Here is a 19,806-nt window from a genome sequence, read left to right as displayed (position 1 = left end):
AACATGGTTAACTCTAGGTCCCAGGACAGGAACCTTTTTTAAAGACAAAGCTGTCCTCAGCTTAATGCAGAATGGAGAGATAAGGTGAAGGACCTGTTTCACCCTTTCCACCAGCACTGACGTGTAGTCTAGCTGCACAGAGCCTTACATTAGCCTGATCATTATAAATGAAATATTGTAAATGTGAAGGGACAATGCTGAGTGTATTTCCCTCCTCATTAATAGTATTGAATATATATATCAAGAGTTACCTGTTGATCTGTATGAACAGTAAACATTGGGATATTTTTGGCTAAATCCCTTGGCCTCATAGTACAGGGAGCTACCATGCCCTTGAACTACCTTTCTCCCCTCCTCACCAAAATAATCCATTAATGTAATTTCACTTTACTTAATTTATTTAATGAAAATTTATGCCCTGATTCAGCATTTCACATCTCTCCCTAATCTAAATGTGACAGAGTTAACTGGAGAGATAATTTGGTTAGCTACAGGCTACTGTTTTCATCATTAAGCCCATCTTAATCACCACCATCCTTTCTGTACACTGGCACAGACTCATTGCCTAGCGCTCGGCATGCCATGTGCAGGGGCTGTGTTTTTGATGGCAGGCTGGCGCCTGCATGTGACAGTTCCACTGCCCATGAGCAACCGTCCACTCCTTGCCGTCTCATATCATCTGTGGCATTGTTCTTTAAAAGGCCAGGAACCGCTCACAGTGTATCCCCTTCAAAGCAGCTCAGAGTCAGCTCTCCTTACAGTCAATACAGGACTTCAAATATGGGGCTTAAGAGAGCAACACTGACTTCATGTGGTTAAACCGGGCAGTTTGCTTATGAGACCAGCTTCTGCTTTTACTGAGGGTCAAAGAGGGCAGAACGATGTTAGCTGTACAGTGTCAATATGTGCAGGAAAGAAGGGTCAATTGTTGTTTTTGAAAAGGGGTGAAACAATAAGCTGATAGAAAATAAATCTGCAGCAAATTTGATATTGCACCATTATTTGTCCAGCAATTTAAACATGTCATTTTGGAAATATATTGAATGTGAAGTGCCATGAATTTTACATTTGCATTACAGTTTTATTTCATTATCAATTATATATTAAAAAAAATATAATAAAAAAATTTGAATAAGTTGAAGAAACTATTTTCTGACGTTCTTTGATTGATCATAATATTTTTAATCCACTTGCAGCCTTACTTTAATCACACTTGGTCACATTCACTATTTTGTCATCAGTTAAGATAAAAAAATACAATTTGTCAAAAAGTATTCCCCATTTCTGAGATATCCTCTATTACCAGAATCCCTCAACTGACTCACGTCATTTCTTTTCTCCCCACACCAGTTTTCAGGGAGCCCTACACAGTCCGCGTGGCCGACCAGCGCTCCATGCGAGGCAATGTTGCTGTGTTTAAGTGCCTCATCCCCTCAGCTGTCCAGGAGTACGTCAGCGTGTCCTGGGAGAAAGACACCGTCTCCATCGTCCCGGGTAGGAAAATCAGCCAGTGATAGCCATTAAAGATACATTAAAACATAAAATAATCAAGTCTATACGTAGAATCACCTTGTGCTCCAGCCTTTGTGCTCTTCTGCCTTTTTATTCTGAAATGTACTGTCATGGTAAAATCTGTTGACCGTGGGAGTTATATTTGGCTGAGTGCATACTCGCTGTGTTTGTTCAGTTGGTGGGTAATAATGGAAAGCAAATGATCTAATGTCATACCAGTGTGTCAGTGGTGTCAAGAACATTTGCTTGCCCTTGTTATTTTTACACTGAATAAATCCCCAAACCACAAACCCTGAAATGTTATTTTTCATAAAGATTTTACTTGTAATATTTATAATTGTTGACGGCCCTTGAATGACACCGTGTTTTAATAGCATCTCCATTTCTGAAAGGTTTAGATAAGCATAAAATGCTCTAATCATTCAAAAGCAAGTCAGATGAAATGGCCTTTGCCTGGCACATCCCTGGCTCCTCACTCACTCACTGACACACACTGTGGTTAATAGCTGTGTAGCAGCTATTAACCACAGTGTGTGTCTACATGTATTGTGTGTATGTGTGTGAGAGAGAGAGAGGAGGACAGAGGGGTGTGTATGTGGGCTGGTGGGATCTAATTTGATGAGAGATAGATCTGTTTAGCTGCTCATCACAGTCACTCAAAAGAGAGCAGCCACACCTCCAGGGCTCTGCTGTGTCTGAAGCTGTTCTCTGTGCTTCATCTGATCCTCTATTCAAATCATTACGTGTACGGACTGAGCCTCCTACATGCTGCTGTGCATTATGTCTTTACGTTTGTGTTTTTGTGTGTAGGTTTGTGTTACACAGTGTTGACATTTGCTCCATGGGGCAAAGGCAAATTGCAGGATGTCAGATGAGCCTTTGTAGGTCAGATGATACGTAGGTCAGATAGGTATTGCTACCTCTGCCCCTTATCTCGTCTCTGATACTGAGCATCCTTTCTTTCTCAGTAGCGTGATAAGTGTGTATAGAAGAGTGCATGTGTGCAAATTTGTGTGCCTCTTTGTATGGATCTGTCCTTCACATGGGAGCACTCATTGATCCTGCACAGCTAGTGTGTGTGTGTGTGTGTATGAGTGTGGATGTGTGTGTGTGGCCTGAGGGGGGTTTCCAGTCTGGATCGATAAAGCTTGCTGTTGGATTCCCCTTGCTCTTGTCACGGATCCCTCAGTGTGAGAGTGGTGAGATCGGGCCAGTCTGTTTAACTGATAGCTCTGTCTGCGAGTGTGTGTTCGTAAAAGTCACTTCATCATGGCTGTGTGGTAAGAGCTCAGTGGGAGTATGTTATTGATCAGTTGATGGACATGCTCATACGAACTAGCAAGAGCATGTGTACACACACGCACACACACACACACATACACACATTTTTGCACGAGCAGCTTTCTGTGGCTAAGTTCAGTTTAATAAAACTCTTAAAATGTTTTACAAGTTTATTTAAAAGAAACATATAATTTGCTGAATAGCCAAATGTCAAACATTGTAATACCAAAACAGTTAGTTTCATAATAGTTTCAAAATAGTTAACTTTGCAGACAAGTGTCAGTGGACTTTGATGACAAGATGTTTAAGATTTGGAAAGAAATGCAATGGATGGTATGTATTTGTTCTAACTGTACTAGCATATATTGTAAAATTAAACATACTTTTAGAGCTAAAACAATTGTCAATTAATTATCTTGATAGTTAATGATTTCATTTAATTTTAAGCCGAAATGTCAAACATTTACATGTTCTAGTTTCTAAATTTGCTGCTATTCTCAGTTTTGTTTCGCTTTAAATGCATTGTAGGTGATGGGTATGGACTGAAGATGATGGGCATTTATTACTAGTTTGTGTCCTTTTACAGATAAAATCTGGTCAAATGCGTCATGTTGCATCTGGTTTTGCATTTGAATTAGTTTGAGGGCTTTGTTTTTGTTTGTTTTCTATCTCTCTCTCTCTGCAGTGCTTATGAATAGGTCGTAACACACTGCTCCTTTTCTGTCAGTCCATCTTTGGCTCAAAGCCTTCTCTCATCTCTTTCCCTCCCTGGTACAGACTGGTGGCCTGTGTCAGCATCGTGGCCACAGACACACATATATTCGTACATCTGTATGCCTCTCACAGCCTTCTACATGCCACCATACACCTTATAAATCCATCTATCCACTCCATCTGTCAGCTCATGGTGACATGTACAGCTTTTTCTCTTTCAATAGTGCCCAAGATGCTCTAGTGCCTGCCATTTATTAGGGACAGTGCATGCCAAGGTATTGGCTTGACAGGATGACACATGTCACACAGACGACTGTGTTGGTCAATAAAGCTGAGTTTGAATGCGTTTGATGAAGAGGCAGGAGGGTGTTTACTGACAGCTGGCCTCACTGCGAGATGACCCTGCCTGGGTGTCATGTCACTATTTGACAGCCAAATCTGTTTACGTTGAGTCCCGTTCATGGAGCGATGTGGGGAAGCAGTCGACAGACAGTAAGACAGACAGACAGACGGACAGACAGTCAAACAGAGGAGGGCTTTGTGTGTTGACTGGCTATCCTGGTTTTTACTCCCCTGTCATACCCCCCTTCTCCTGCTATCTCTCTATCTAGCCATGTCTCATCCTCTAATTGATGGTTTGCTGGTGTTGCCGTCAGATAGAAAATTAGCATTTGTTTGCTTGTCAGTTAGGGAACTGAGAGAGGATGCTCTGTTGACGGATGTGTATGAAGGAACTTCATCTTTGTGTGTGTGTGTGTGTGTGTATGTACATGTCACTTTGTTAGTATCCATCTCCTCCTCCAGTTGGAGCTTAAAACAGTGCGAGTTTTATCTGGTCACCATGGTAACGGGTGCGAACTGGCGGGCGGAATGAGGAAGGTGTGAGGATGCATCACTGCCTGATTTTTATTAGTGCATCACCATGGCTCAGCTCCGCCACTCTTATACACATGAGCACACATGCACACAAACACACACACAAGACAAAGCTGTTTATATATTTATTTACACCGTCAGGTAGCGTAGATATACTCGGGATGTTGTTAATGACAGCTGAATAATCTTTTACTTTATTTTATTTAACTTTTGTTTGTTTCTTTCTTTTGTGCTCTCTCTTCCTCATATTGCATTTATAAAAGTTGTTAAATTTAATCTCAGTTTCATGGTCTTGAATACAATGATGACGATCTGTATGTTTGCTTATGCGTTGTGAGTGACACTGTACATGTTACGCATTATATGGTAACAAGTAAATTGCTTTAGCCAATATATCAGAAAATACTAGTGATATCTGTGAATATCTTACCCAATAAGTACAGTAAAAAGTGAATAAAGAAATTTGACAAATATCATAAAATTTGCTACAGAATATGCTAAGAAATAAACATTGATGCTCGTGTGCAGTCACATCACATCATGTGATTATTGCAATTAACTGACACCTGGCATTTTTCACCCAGTGTCTGATAAAACACTGACATTGTAAGTTATTTTACAACAATTAATAACTAACAAATAGTTGCCTTTACTATGCTGATATATTTGTAATTTTTACCATTCTTAGCTGTTGAATTTCCTCCAACCTGATACATTTTAAAAATGTTGTTTCCATGTAATATATATAGTTTATTTCAGTGAAATAAATAACTAATTCAAACATTTTACTCCTACTCTTTTTTATTATATGGAGAGGCATCAGACAGATGGGTGGGTGGATGGGTGGATGGATAGATAGATAGAATGTGGGAGAGACAAAGAAAGGAAGTTGATATTTAAGAGGGAGGGGAAAAGTGTGACGTCTGTGTTTTTGCAATCATTGATTGAGGTTGTTTAATCTCACACACACTGCCTCTCTCTCTTCTCTCTGTCTCTCTCTGTGAAGTGTAGCGTCACCACAGCTGCTGCAGCTTCTGTCCCAGTCTCCATTTTGTGGCCACTCTGCAGAGGCCCCATACCCTCTCTGCCCCTCTGCCTAGGGTCCATGTAATACTCATCAGTTACATGGGTTCTTTTTTTTTTTTTTTCGCAAATAGAAAATTACAAAAATTGTGTCTCATTTATCAGATCAATGAAAAATAGGAATTTTTGGATTTTTTTTTTTAATTTTTTTAATCTATTAACTGTGGATAGAAAAACAAAAAAATTGAAATTTGTTTGGTCAGTGGTGATGCTCGGTCCTTGACACACCTGTTGTCAGTCATGTCTCTACAGCACGTCAAGGCCACTGCCAGACATGACAAATCTAGGTGGGTTCATCAGCATTTTTTCCTATGAAATGCATTTTGAAAAGAAATGCCAACTTACAAAAAATGTGTAGGCTCATGTAAATAGACAGACATGGAGGCTGTAACTTAATAGCCATATGTTACATTTCATAAACTGGCTAATATAGTTAACATCAGCTAGAAAGAGCTGGCATTGGTTAAGTGTGGTTTGTCAATCCTCAAGCTTGTCTAACTTTGACAAATGACAGTTCGTCATCTTGTTGCATGCACTGCACACACTCACTGCACACAGTTCAGGGTCAAAGTTGGCAGAACTACTGTGCTTAGATCCTGCACTTTAAAGCAACCCAAGCAAAAATTTAAGCAAAAACTACTCTAATTATCTAAATTCTATTTCAGTTTTTCTATCTGAAATTCCATAGATAGAAACTTGAAAAATCTAGGGTGGCCACCCTTTTCTTAACTTTATTCCTCTCTTACCCTTTATTTCCTGAGGCACATATTAGGAGATGGTGAAGTGACAAAGCATCAGATTTTCCTTCCACTCCATCAAACCTGAAAGTGAACAACAGATAGGGACAAAAATGGCAGAATAAGCAGAAAAAGAAAGACAAAGTGGCACAAAAGCATGACATGCTAAATTATGCAGATGGGAAAGTGGGCATAGGATGGAGGGAGGAAGCGCGAAGGTATATGAGTGCATTTAAGGGCAATGCAAATGGACAAAGTGGCGTGTTTGTGCGTGCATGTGCATGCGTGTGTGTTTGAGAGAGATGTTTTCTTGCTGTCCCCATCACCCCTGGGAGACTGGGGCACTAGGGGCTTTAAAGCCAATGTGTCATGCTATTAAAGATGCATTCTGACAAGTACTTAATGCCCCCCCCCCCCCTCCATGCATTCCCTAACCCTCCTCTGTCTCTCTCTTACCCTTAGACGTTTTTTTTAACTATTACATGCATTGTGCGCATGAATGTGTGTTTGTCTTTAGAATGGTAAGGTTTCTACCTATTGCAAGGTGGGGTGGGAAAGGGCAGGGGGTAGCTGTGGGGCAAATGGGTGGTGTTTACTTATTAATGTGGTATTTATTTGTGTGTGTGTGTGTGTGTGTGTGTGTGTGTGTGTGTGTGTGTGTGTGTGTGTGTGTGAACCTGGCAGCAATGCGTTAGGTTGGGTTATTTATTCAGCACTCGTGTTTGGATGTTTTACAGAGAGAACAGGTGCAGAGCGACTCTAAGCTCGCTCTGTTTGAGGGGACTGTGCGTGTGTGTTTGTGTGTGTGTGTGTGTGTGTGTGTGTGTGTGCATTAGGAAGAAAGACAGAGGGCGCGAGAGTAAGACACAGGGGCATTCACCGCTGTCCAGGCCCGGATAGGGCCACAGTGTTTATCTCTGTGGATGACATGATTTGAGAGATGAAAAGAAACGATGTGTAGCTTTCAAGATACACTGAGACATAGTAAATGTTCAGGTTCTTTATACAATGAAAAAGACATGGATGGTGAGTGGTTGGATGGATAGATACATTAGATGGATGCATAGGAACATGGATGTTCTGTGTAGAGATTGAAATGGCGGGAGAGATGGAGGGAGATTGAGGGAGGGAGGTAGGAAGTGAGAGAGGGCTGTGCACGAGGAGAATTTCAATGCCACTCTAATCATGCAGGCAGTCTCGTTAGCCCAGGGAACATTTGCATAGCGTTTCGGTGAATTCATTTGGCCTTACTCAGAGAAAATGGCTCCCTTTCCTCTCTTCTAGTTATTCATTAACCACACACAGCCGAGGTGTGCACAAACGTGAGTTCGTATATGCATTTCTGTTTGCTTCTGACCTGCTGGCTGATATGCTTTTAATCTTTTACTCTATCGTCCTTGTTGTTTGTGCGTGAGAGAAGTGTTTCCTGCCTTGTAGCACTGCAGCACATTAACATCTTTCTGACTGATTGGACACGTGCCTTGTTGTATCCTCCTGCATACAGTAATATGCTCACAATAGTAGTGTAAGTACATGTCAGCAGACAGAATCGCTGTCAGGTTTTTTTGCCAAATGCAGAACCGACGTCATAGCATTACTCACCACGATCTCCTCGCCAACACCCTCTGCCTCAACTTTGTGCATCAGAGTTGCATCCCTTCCTTTCTCTGTCCTTCCTTCTAGTAACCAATTAGGAAAAGAAGGCCTGATGGAGGTTCAAACAGTCAGATTGATATTGCAGGTCCATCACTAATGGGGATCGTGACTTGCCCAAAAACATGTCACTTGTGAGATGGTGTAAGATTGCATGTGGGGCGTGTGTGGAAGGGGTGTGTTATCAGTGAGCGAGCACAGCCACTAAGTGAAGATGACACACATAATGAAGGATACAGTGGATGTGTTATTCTAATTATCCCACTGACACTGCCCTGCAATGTAATGTTGTTTGACAGTGCACAACAACCGTGATGGTGAAGTGTGTGTGAGTGTGGATGAATTTGCAAACATTTCATAGAGTCTGACAGAGTTTGTTATTTGACCTTTGCTAAACATGAGTGGTTGTGTGTCTGAAAACAAATAAAACATATCTTATAACTTGTCTCTGACTTTATATTAGCTTTAAATAGTAAACAGCCTCATATACTGTGGTAAAGTACACAATATCTAAAAACTACACCTGGCTACAGCAGCATTTGTTGATTTAAATATATGGTTTTAATGCCTTAATGCCTTAATTTATTAAATACATATCAGTCTTGCATCTTCCATGACATAACAAATAACCACACGTTGGTTTCTTGAGACATACATGGTGTGTTAATCAGTTAGTTTGGGCAACAAAACAAACATCTTTTCCAGTGGTATGATTTGCTTTTTTGTTATTTTGCTGTACACTAACTACTTGTTGACTTTCGGGCTTTTGTGGTGAACTAATCTACATGCTATGAGCACATTTTTGACAAAACAATCAATTAATATGTCTAGATGAACAGACAATGACAGCACATCTCTACAGTCGATGTTAAATCCCGAACCACTGTGAGTGCTACATGCAGTTTCAAGCAAATTATGAATTTGAAGACCGAGCATATTTGTTAATGAGTAAGTTGACTGGCAGGTCAGAAACTTGTCTTTGACTGTGTGTTCTGAAAGAGAAGGGATGATAATGATAAACAGAAAGAGAAAGAGACATTTGTGTGTGCATGTGTCTATTTGTGTTTTAGTAGCATGGTGGGGGCAGGGCAGTATGAGAGATATCCTGTTCCAACACATCCCCTCTGGAGCTGACTTAATGACCCGTGACCTGAAGATGTACATGCTAGAGAAGGGAGGGGGCAGCCTGGGAGGAACGGAAAGAAAGGAGGAAAGCAGTGGGGTGAGAAACCAGGTAAAATGGATGAAAACCGCAACAAATAAAGCAGAAGGAGGGATGCAAATGTGTCCTCCCTGACACATCGGCCTGACCACATTCATATCTGTCAGCTGGTGGTGTTCCTCGTCTTTCTTCTCTATGTCCATCTCTCCTGCTGCTTTCATTCAGATTTTCTTATTCGTTTCTTTCATCAGGCTCATAGATCACAGATAATCAAAGACAGGATGAAGACAGCCAACAGAGCTCTGACATGCAGCCCACAATGGGCACAGGTAGAAGCAAAGAGATAAAAAGACAGGCCCAAAGTCAGAGGAAATGGAGCTGGGATAACTCAGGATGGCATTGGTCAGGAGACAGGTGAAACAGATTCATGCACAACTTGCCTTCGGTCCGTATGGGTCACAATGGGTCACAGTGTTCCCTTTTTCTCGGTTCATTTTTAAAAGATATTTCCTATTCATTTTGCCCCTTCTAACTCACCCTTCATCGTCACTCACACTCTCCTTTACCTCTGCCTTACCTAATTAATTAAAACAGTGTGTGTCTCTGTGGATGTGCTTACAGTATGAGAGCCCTCACTGACCTCCCCTGTGAGCAATGGCATCTCTCTATTAATAGCTAATCAATGGACTCTCTGGGATGTATGGGATGCCCTGAGGACTCCCGTAAGAAATATGCCACCGTATAAGCGCACACACCGGTAGTTTACAGAAGTTAGTGGGCTGTATCATATGTATAGTAAAAAACATTTTTAATGTTGGATGCAAATTGATGCAAGAAGCTCTGATAGTTTCACATTTGTCCTCTTTTGGCTTGTTTGCATCATAAATGCACTGTCTCTGTGTCATTTTCTCTCATACCTACGCCTCCTAGGGTTCTCTTACTGCTTGACTTGACATTTATTCCTCTCAAGCGGTTATCAGGCCCACCTGACCGCCTCTTGTTTTGCATCATTATTTTCCTTTTCCTTTTCTGCTATTTTCATTCTATTTTCCCCTCCGCTCTCACTTTCTGTACCTTAGCTCTTGGTATTTTGAAAGTGCAGTCTTTTTTTTCTTTTCTTTGCTATTTTGTTGATGTGCCTAGCCATTGTTTTACAATGCCCAGGGCAATGCAAGTTTTCTGTTTCTCTCACTCTGTCTCACTGGAGACATTGTTTGGAAACAGTGATGTGAGTTTCAAATATGTCCTGGGAGGAATCCTCCATGTTTTTTTTTCCTTCTTACCTTTCTTTTATCCTTTAGTCAACACTCATTGCGCTTCAGTAATGGCTCACTCCTCTACAACCCAACTCATATTTCGCACCCTGCTGCAGTGCCAGTATTTATGGTGATCAGGGAACATGACGTCCAGTGCAGCTGTGTGACTCATTTGTGTTTTTAAACAGTTTTTGGACAGTGGACAGTCTATTGTATGCCACAGAAAAAAATCTGAATTATGTGTAAATAGACCTAGGGTCTCCCAGACACCAGGACTCCTGTAAAAATGTGCTGGTAAACCTGCTTTGTTACTGTTAGACAACGTCTGGCTAGTGATTTCTTCCTGGCTGTTGCTGGTTTCTCCATATTTAACTGATACATGTACAGTAAGAGTCCTCATAAGTGAAGCAAATACATGCACTATTCCTTTGTATCGAAGTTTTAACCAGAAAAGAGGCTCAGCATTAACAGTTTTCATGCCTCAGATTCAGACAGATGAGGACCCATTATCCTTTATTAAGCATGTCAGGCTCCCTCACTTGAAGCAAAATAAAAACCTGACTCACTTTGTACTTGACCACTATTCATACCTACCAGCTGCCCTTTGACTGAGAACGCATGTGTGTGTGCGTTTCTCTGTGTGAAAGAGACAGAAAGAGAAGAAAATCAGACAAAGGAAGTGTGGGTTCACAGGAAACGTCATTTGAATCTTATATACATTTCAGTTGAAAGTCATTCTAGCCTTGGTGCATTCTCTCTGGAGCTAATATCACACACAAACGCACGCACACACTTCCCTCTCACGTGGACAAAGCTGTTGTGCACCAGCACAGATTGACAGTTGAGCGCTCACACTACAGCTCGTTCATCCTTGTTGACTACATCTCTGCTGCCAAGTTGAAAATACAATGCACGTATGTCAGTTGCAGCCTCTCCACACAAAGTGCATTGTAGTAGTTGCTTAGACATTTAAATACCCCCCAAATACAACATTAGGAACAACAAACGGGAAGAGAACAATAAGCCGTAGGTAGTAAACTGATTTGTCCTGGCACTCTTTCTTCCTCCAAATCCATTTACCCTTTTCCCTGGGAAACACAGTGCTCCAACATCATCTGCTAACAAAGCCCACAGGTCTTTTTAAAGGTAAATTACTTGGTCTGTGAAAATCACCATCACATGTCACTGTGTTGACTTGATATTTCTTACATGGCCACAAGAAAAATGTCTGAACAGTGGTCCTGAACTTTTAAACCTTTAATTATGTATTTGCTGCTGGAGATCAAAATAATGAAAGTGGCATTATGTGTGCTACACTGAAATACTATAATTTAGTCCTTCAGCCATATAAAGAAAGGCTACATATCATGTGCTGACAGTGAAATGAGAATACACACATACACACATTTTTTTGACTTGTCTCCCTGTTAAAGCAGCAATACTCACCAGCAGCACTCATCTTCAGATTTGCCAGTTGTGTGTGTGTGTGTGTGTGTGTGTGTGTGTGTGCGTGGACTGGCACTCATCTGTGTGTATCTCTGTGTGTGTCTCTTTTCCTCTGCATAAACAGTGTGCCCTTCTCTTGCAGGCTGACAAGTGAACGCCTTGTTTATTTCTGTTGAGGGGAAAACAGACGGGTATTTATTCCTTTGCTCCCCTACTCTCTCTTACTACCATCGCCCTTCTTTTTGACATCTTCAGTCAAACACAGCTATACAGTAATGAGCAAATATTCCATCAAGGTAAGGATGTTTAAATAAAGACAGATAAATGATCTTCAGAGGGCTTATTGTAAGTTAATTCTGTGATGCCTAATATAGATTATGTCTCTAAAGCACGTGACTTTATGTGCAATGGGAACAACATACTGCATGTATGTTTGTCCAGTTGGTAGATTCATTGACCTCTCTGTCTCATAATTATGTTTGGACAACTGCTGCATCAGTAAATCCTTTTGTCTCTCTTAGCACATTGTCTCTCTTAGCCCTGGGCATTTGATTTCTGAATAATTTGCTATCATCCTAGAGAGATGGGGTTGGGACACAACAGCACTGTAGCTCAGTATTGTGCAGTATTCACTTCTAGGATTATTGTCATGGGATAATTGTAGGATGGAATTTCATCCTGTGTATGAACATATTAGAGGCTGCAATTATTGAGTTTATTAAGCAGAAATCCATTGGTGCCAATACTTGCAACTGCACGTGTATGAAACACATTTTATTCTTTAAAACATTTCAGGGTCCCAAACATAATCTGTACTTCAGTGTTATAAACAGAAATTTTAGCTCTTGTGGCCTCAAACTTAATATGTTTCTTTCTACTTTTAAAGACATTTAGTGAAGCTTATTTTTACTTATTTTTACTTTGTGCAAGTTAAAGGAGGATTTTTAAACATTTCTGTATTGTAGATCAGTCGTTCTAACCAATAAACTGAACAACTGACCAGTCACTTGGAAGTAGCTTGTGATTGAGAGAAGTGTGCAGTTAATACTGGCATAAAAGTAAGGTGGATAATCTCAGGATCCACAGTTGATATTGAAACAGGGAAAGAACAAACTGCATATTTACTCTGGATGTTACCCGAGCAGCACAGAGATATTGTACACAAAGGGCTGATATAAAGGGCTTATTCTACTATTTTGTTTTCTGTATCAGCCTCCTACTGTACCTCGCCAAGAGATGTCAGCAGTGCAGCTAAGAAAAGTTGTATTACACTGTTTATGGTTGCTTTCATATTTTATTTCTTTAATTTTTTTTTACTGAAGTTGTAGCTGATAATAACAACTAATATCTCTTGGGGGTCTTTCTCACATTCACACAAAAGGTTTATCCAGCCAGTCAGGTTATGGGCTCAGGCTCAGGTTCACCTGTATGGCTTTACACATTGTAGCAGGTTCAGCTTTTTGATGTGCAATATGTGATATTTGCCCCAATGGGTTTATGCAATCTATCAGTCACTACAATTCTTAAATGCTTTGTGATTTTTTAAAATATGTATTAATAATACTTAGGTGTTAGGTAGCAGTGTTTTTGATCTTATACTATATATGGTATGTATATAAGTTTGGAAAGATGGATGCTTTACTTTTTCTCTACCCAGTGTCTAGCACCTTGTGCCCATGGTAAATGATGCATACCAGTCTGTCTTCAACCTAAATATGAATATGCAGGTACTCAGAATTATTGTTTATATTGAGGGATTGGGGAATGATGGATGAACTCATCAACTGTACATATACTAGAAATAAGGCTAATGAACTGTCATTATCTTATGGTAGTATACAGTGTGCATCAGATACATCTTTTAAATCGAGGAGAAAAATATAAATATTTGCTGTAGCTTCAACAGAGATGAAAATATCTATCAGGCCTGAGTTTTTAGTTCTGTCTACTTAGGACCTCACGAGAGCCAATGGGAACCCATTTGCATAAGGAAGCTTCTGTTTCCATCATTGATCATCATTCACCAAAAAAGTGACCTAATTTCAATTACAGGAATTCATTGGGTGCTGTATTGGTCATTATAGTTTTATACAGAAAAGTCACCTATGTATTACACACACGGTGCACACACTTCAAATGGCAGGTGGAGGGTTTGGTAATTGTGGCATCAGTGAATAACCAGTGGACATGACTGGATGTTTTGCTTGCCAGAAGTCAACAGTGCGTAGCAGCGTTCCACTAATAGGGAGAGTGGCTCTGCATATACGCAATGTGTTGCTGTGCAGGAGAGAACCATTTTGCCACTGTGTGTGTGTGTGTCCTTATACTGTCTGTGTGGATGAGTTTTTACATTTACGTATGCAAATGCATGGTCATGTGTCTGCGTACAAATGTGTTTGTTCATGCGTGCCTGCATATACAGTGTGTACACATTTGTATGTGTCACAATAATATTGGGGTTTGCTGACAGGTAGAATATGAGAAAGAGATAGATCGACAGGGAAATAGAGAAATGGGAAGAAGAAGAGTAAGATGAAGTGATGAGTCAAAGAGCAGTTGCTGAGGAGGGAGTGATGGAGAGAGTGAAAGACAGAGGGAGTAGGAATCTCTAGAGAGATGTACATGGGGACCAAAGACACATTCTGCCACCATAAGCATGTTTAAATTTTGAACAGGCACTTAGGAGGGACAGCACAGAAATGCATATTTCGGAAAGAGGTTCGAAGCAGGCACTTGTGGGTAAAGCAGTGATTTCTGTGTGTATGAAAGAGAAAGAGGTGTTTAAAAGAGAGGATAGAGCAGAAAGGAGCCGGGAAGACTTAGAGTGGAGGAATTGAGGGAAAAGAGAAATGCAGGCTTCCTTAATGGAGGTGTTTTTGCTTCACTAATTTTAGGGCCCATTTAATAGAGTGTGCTCCTCTCTCCTCTCCTTCTGTCTCTGCCTCACTCGCTCCCCATCCTTCCATCTCACCCTCTCCTCTATTTCCCTACATCTCCAGTTAATTTAATGAAGGGCTGCCCGATTGCTTTTAGCATTAATATTCCAATACCAAGTGATGTAAATAATGAATGTAACCTCCCTCTATTCTCTCCCTCACTCCCTCACTCTCTGAATGATGTTGAGCCCCATCTGTCGTCTCTGTGGTGGCACAGAGCACTCCCCAAGGATGAGAGAGAAAAGTGGGATAAGAGGGCAGAGAGAAAAAAATAAGTGGGGAGAGAGAGGGAGATGAGGATGAGGGGTGACGGAAGGTGTGTCTAGAGGGAAAACATGAGCATGTCTTAGTGCCAGCGCTGAGATTTTGTGGTTGTGGGTGTGTTTCTGTCTGAATGAAAGATTTAATTTTACACCCGTCAAATGCAGTATCACAATAGATTATTATAACAAATATTCTGGGCTTTAAAAGCTCAAACTATTGCCCGGGCCATTTTCCCGTTCTGTTTTTTATTTTTACCTGTTTCATTTTCAAAGAGTCATTAAATTTAAAGACCACAAAATTAAACATATTTTTTTTTTTTTTTTTTTTTTTTTTTAATCCATGGTACACTTTACAATCTAACTTGTCAACTTATACACTGCTTGTTCTAATTTCTACAGAGCACCTGATCCCAGAAATGTCTCTTTGTAAACCTGATAAAAAGGTTCCTCTAGAACAGGGGGTTCTCAATACTGGTCCTCAAGCCCCCCCTGCCATGATTGTTTTCTGACTTTCTTTGTCCTACTCACTGCTGATTTCCTGAATCAGCTGTGTACAGTCAATCAAAGCTCTTTGTCTTCCTCCACTCAACCTTTATCTAAAATGGTATCTTCCAGCTTGTGATTGACTGAACACACCTGATCCAGGCAGTCAGCAGTGGGTAGTGCAGGGAATGTTGAAAAACAACCAGGGCAGGGAGTCTTTAGGATCAGCATTGACAACCCCTTATCTAGAGCCCTTTTTCAAGAGAAGTAGATTTTTTTTGTAGTGCTCAATGCTGTGCCTTAAGGAACACAATGTTAAGCAGCACTGCAGAGTAGTGCAGCAAGCACAAGGCAATGGAGAGGATACCTTCTTTTGTATAGAAATTATTATTGAAGAAAGTAGACTGAATGTTTGTTTTTTTCTGCCAACCTTTTAAGTGGCCCACATAATTGTGCGTGGTGTCTAATTTGGTACCAATCAACACAATTTGAGCAGTTGTTTTCATTCTAAACAGTAGTCTTCAGCTGGCTGGATCCATAGTCACTTACTATGTGACAGCATTTATGTGTTTGTGTTCTGCTCAGCCTACGGTCTCAGAGGTCCCTGGGTTACAGGTACTTTTCATTCTATTACTGTAAGGCCAACCTGTCCAGGTAAAGTTCTTTGAATGGTGAATATTGTGGGTTTATTTTAGTGTGGGCTTAACTTAACACATTTTAATCACTTTAGGAGTGAGTATATTATAAGCACCAAATCTAAGCTAGGATTGCTTTTAATCATGAGAAAGGGTTGAAGAGAAAAATTAAAGAAGTTGAAGAGCTGGTGTCTGGTTTAGACTGCAGGCCTCTTGCAAACTAGTAATGAGTGGAGCTAATTAATTTAGACTCTGCCAACAGATGGCTAAAGCCACATGGAAACCGCTGAGGGAGGTACTCCTCTGTTCCTCTCACTCTCTTTTCCTCTGTTCCTTTAACTGTCTTCGTCCATCTCTCCAGCAGCACTCACTCTTTAGCCTGTGTGTGTGTGTGTGTATGTGTGTGTCTTCAAAGTTGTCACCGCCAGCCAGTGTATTTGATCGATCTTCAGCAAGCAAATGCCTCTTGGGTAGAGATGGTAGCTCTCTGGCTATTAAACAATTACCTACTCTCAAGGCGGTCACCTTAACCTTCAACAAAGAGAGAGAGGGAGAGAGTGTGTTTTGCAGGTGTGTAGTTGTTTCTGTAGGTAAACATGATGGAGGGATGAGAAAAGGCAGATAGAGTAATGGTGCAATAGGGTTTTGGCATTAATGGCTACATTTGTCTACAGCTTTTCTCACTCTTGTAAACATTAGTCCAACCTAATTTTGGACACACACACACACACACACAGCTGCAAACCACTTGAATCTTTTTCTCTTACAATACTGCCACACATACAGAGAAGCCACACGACAACCACCCTGGGCTTTCTGCAACCAAAGCCATTTCTGAGGAGTTTCCCTAAGTACTTGAGCGGGAAAACACATTAAAGTTTAACTGGAGGAGAGGACAAGAAAAGGAGGAATGAAAGACAGAGGAGCATCAAAGTAGTGACTCTCATGCTATTCTCCACCAATATTATCTCAATTTCAAATCTGTGCTTTCTTTTCTTCTCTATTGGCTAAATGGAAAGGTTTAAAGGATTCAAGGGACATGTAAGACTGATGAAGAGGTAAGCAGAAGTAGATAAGTAGCGTATAGCAGATCAAAAATGGCAAAGAATATTGTGTTACTGAGGCATAATTTTAGTACAAATAGTACTACAAATAGTATTTTACAGTACTAAGTTTTATATGTTAAACAATTGACAACAACACCAAATACACGTAACAAGCAAAATTACATGTCTTTGTTCTACCAGTCTCTTGTAGTGGATTTCCCATTTTCTGCCAAAGAGCAAGTGTCAAAAGATGCAGAAACAAAAACATAAAAATGGAGAGAGGGAATAGATGGGGGGGTGAGTGGGGTTTGTAGTAGCAGACAGATGGAGGAGCTGGCAACCGCGTGGCACACTTTGCATGGGAGTGTGTGTGACACACAATAGTGGTAATTATCTTAGCCGTTGAGTGCACAGAGGGCTTGGCAGTATTGGGTATGATGGGGGTAAGGGGGGGCAGTCAAACAGTGATATAATCATAGTCCTTTGTGTGGGCGAGAGCAGAGGGCAGCCCGGTGTCATCTGTTATTGAGTGCTTATCCCCTAACGGCCTCCCCTTTGCACAAATGTACACACACAATGTATAAAGTTCTGCTTTCATACATTCATACCCAATTCCCAGCAAATCTGTCAGTCATAGCTGAACAATGTGCATTTTTTAATCCAAACATGCTCAATCTGACTTACTGTTAGAGGCTGCTGCTGGTTGGGATAGGTGACAATTTGATCTGCTAATACAAAGATTAATCACTATGGGAACTAGTGTTATTATTATCAGAGTTGTCTTAACTACAAGCAATGCAAGCTTAGTCCATTCATAAGCTGTTGTGTTGTGTTACTTAGTACATACAATCGGAAATAGCCGTTTGTGTCGAAGCCAACAGAAAACATTTGGGTTTTTAGATTCCTTTCAGGGTGTCATATCACCTAGTGGTGGGAATTTGAATACTGTTTGCAAAAAAAAAACATAATTTGTTTTTTGTTCAACTTTAGGATTGGATTTAGAGATGTAGTGGTTATTTAATTTACACTAAATGTATGCGCACTGTCCTGTTTTGTGTCAAAATTAAATTGGAATATTGGCCTTTCTGTTTAAAGCACATGCTTTTATGGTCCATACAGTAGTTGGCTTATAGGTTGGTTTCTAATCGGTCAGTCAGTTTATTGAAAGAAAACTAGCCGTCAACAATTCTGTTTAACAATATAACATTTACCTCACACATAAATCAAAACTGCAAACCGTTTGCTGTTTTTAACTTCTCAGATGTAAACATGCATTCGTATTTGACACCAAATGTGGAGGGGCTTTGCACTCCATATCTTTCAAACAGTGAACATACTGACTGTTTAAGTAATACCTTTAGAAATAGTTGCTGATCATGTGTTCAGGAAGGAATAATCTAGGAATAATCTTTTACCCCAACTTAATTTATTATGCTAGTCAAAAAGCCTTGGAATAAGCACAAATAGAACACATTTTTATTTCACACAGACATATTTCACACGAGTTTGCACTGCATGCCTGGAGTGAATCAAGTTCTGTTCATGGTGACTTTCTTTCTATCACCCTGGTATGCAATCAAGGTACCTCTAGGATTTTTCTTCGTATTTGCTAAACACAGCTTTAGGAATTCATTTTATATCACTGTAATGGAATATCTTTGGTTTTTGGACTGATAGTTCAACAAAACAAGCAATTAAAAGTTATCACCTTGGGCTCTGGAAACTTGTGATGGGCACTCGTTTCCACAAGAGACTGAAGAGACACAATGACGAACAAACTGCTAATAATTTTAATAGAAAGATGAATCCAAAAAAGAAAACTTATAACTGTATAACTTCTGTATTTCCAGTCAAGACTAAACCAAAGACAACAAAGAACAGACTAGAGGCTGAAACAGCAAAGTCAGTGCAGTGTGGGTTTAGGTGTGCAGTGTAGTATGGACGCCTGTATAGGACTTATAAATAATTCTCTGGCTGGTCTTGATCCTTCAGCCCTGAAGAAATCCCACAGCTGACCAGAGGAAATGCACAGCAAACATCTTAAACTCCACCTTTTAACTGTATACCCACACACAGATCCCACTAACCTCTTCAGATTCTTCTCTTTCAACATGGCCTCTTTCGGTCTCTTGACCCCTAACTCACTCTCACTTTCTCCCTTTTCTCTCTCTTTAAGCTCTGCAGGGATCAGCTTAGCTTCTACACATCCTCAATGATAAATAAATGTTTCGCTTTGTCTTCTCATCAATAATGCAGAGGTACTTTAAGTGCTGCTGTGGGGGCTTACAATCTTTGTCTTTTCCCTCTGTTGTTCCTTCTCTCTCAATTCTTTCCTCGCCTTTACCCCCCCCCCCCCCCCCCCCCCCCCCCCCAGTCTGATAGACTGGAAGAGGCACAGAGGCAAAACACAGAAAGTCACTCAGGGCCTACCTGTGGCTTCATGAGAGAGAAGCTTGGGTTTGCCTGAGCTACAGGAGAGAAATAGAAGTTCCTATAAAAGGAGAATACTTCAGATTCACTTTTTGGTTTTCTTTTGATAATCCTAATTACGGTATTGTTCATTTCAGCATTGTCTTTAAGATCCTATGTATGATTTTATGAACCAACCCACTCTGCCTAATATTGCATATTTAGATTTTTGTATGGTTTCTGTATGATAGCCCGAATTGTGTTGTAGCAGCTTTTTATAGTGCATGTACTAGATGCACTGTTTGAGTTGTTGT

The 19,806-nt window shown here is 40.5% G+C and overlaps 1 protein-coding gene across 5 annotated transcripts in view; it reads left to right on the top strand.

Moving 5' to 3' along the window:
• dscaml1 (Down syndrome cell adhesion molecule like 1) overlaps window positions 1-19,806 on the top strand; it is a 96,194-nt gene that overhangs the window by 18,034 nt on the left and 58,354 nt on the right. For 4 of the 5 annotated variants that reach the window (XR_010914654.1, XR_010914655.1, XM_067507546.1 and 1 more), the window contains exon 3: window positions 1,351-1,494. The exons of the other annotated variant lie outside the window; for it this stretch is intronic. Coding sequence is in view for 2 of the 4 variants with exons in the window: in XM_067507546.1 (XP_067363647.1) it covers window positions 1,351-1,494 (144 nt within the window). In the remaining 2 variants the exon portion in view is untranslated. The remainder of the gene's footprint in view (window positions 1-1,350; window positions 1,495-19,806) is intronic. 5 annotated transcript variants of the gene reach the window in all.

This window comes from Channa argus, chromosome 6 (assembly GCF_033026475.1).
Source record: "Channa argus isolate prfri chromosome 6, Channa argus male v1.0, whole genome shotgun sequence".
NCBI classification, from domain to species: Eukaryota; Metazoa; Chordata; class Actinopteri; order Anabantiformes; family Channidae; genus Channa; species Channa argus.
The sequence above is the reverse complement of the archived record's forward strand: the minus strand, read 5'-3'. Positions and strand labels throughout refer to the sequence as shown.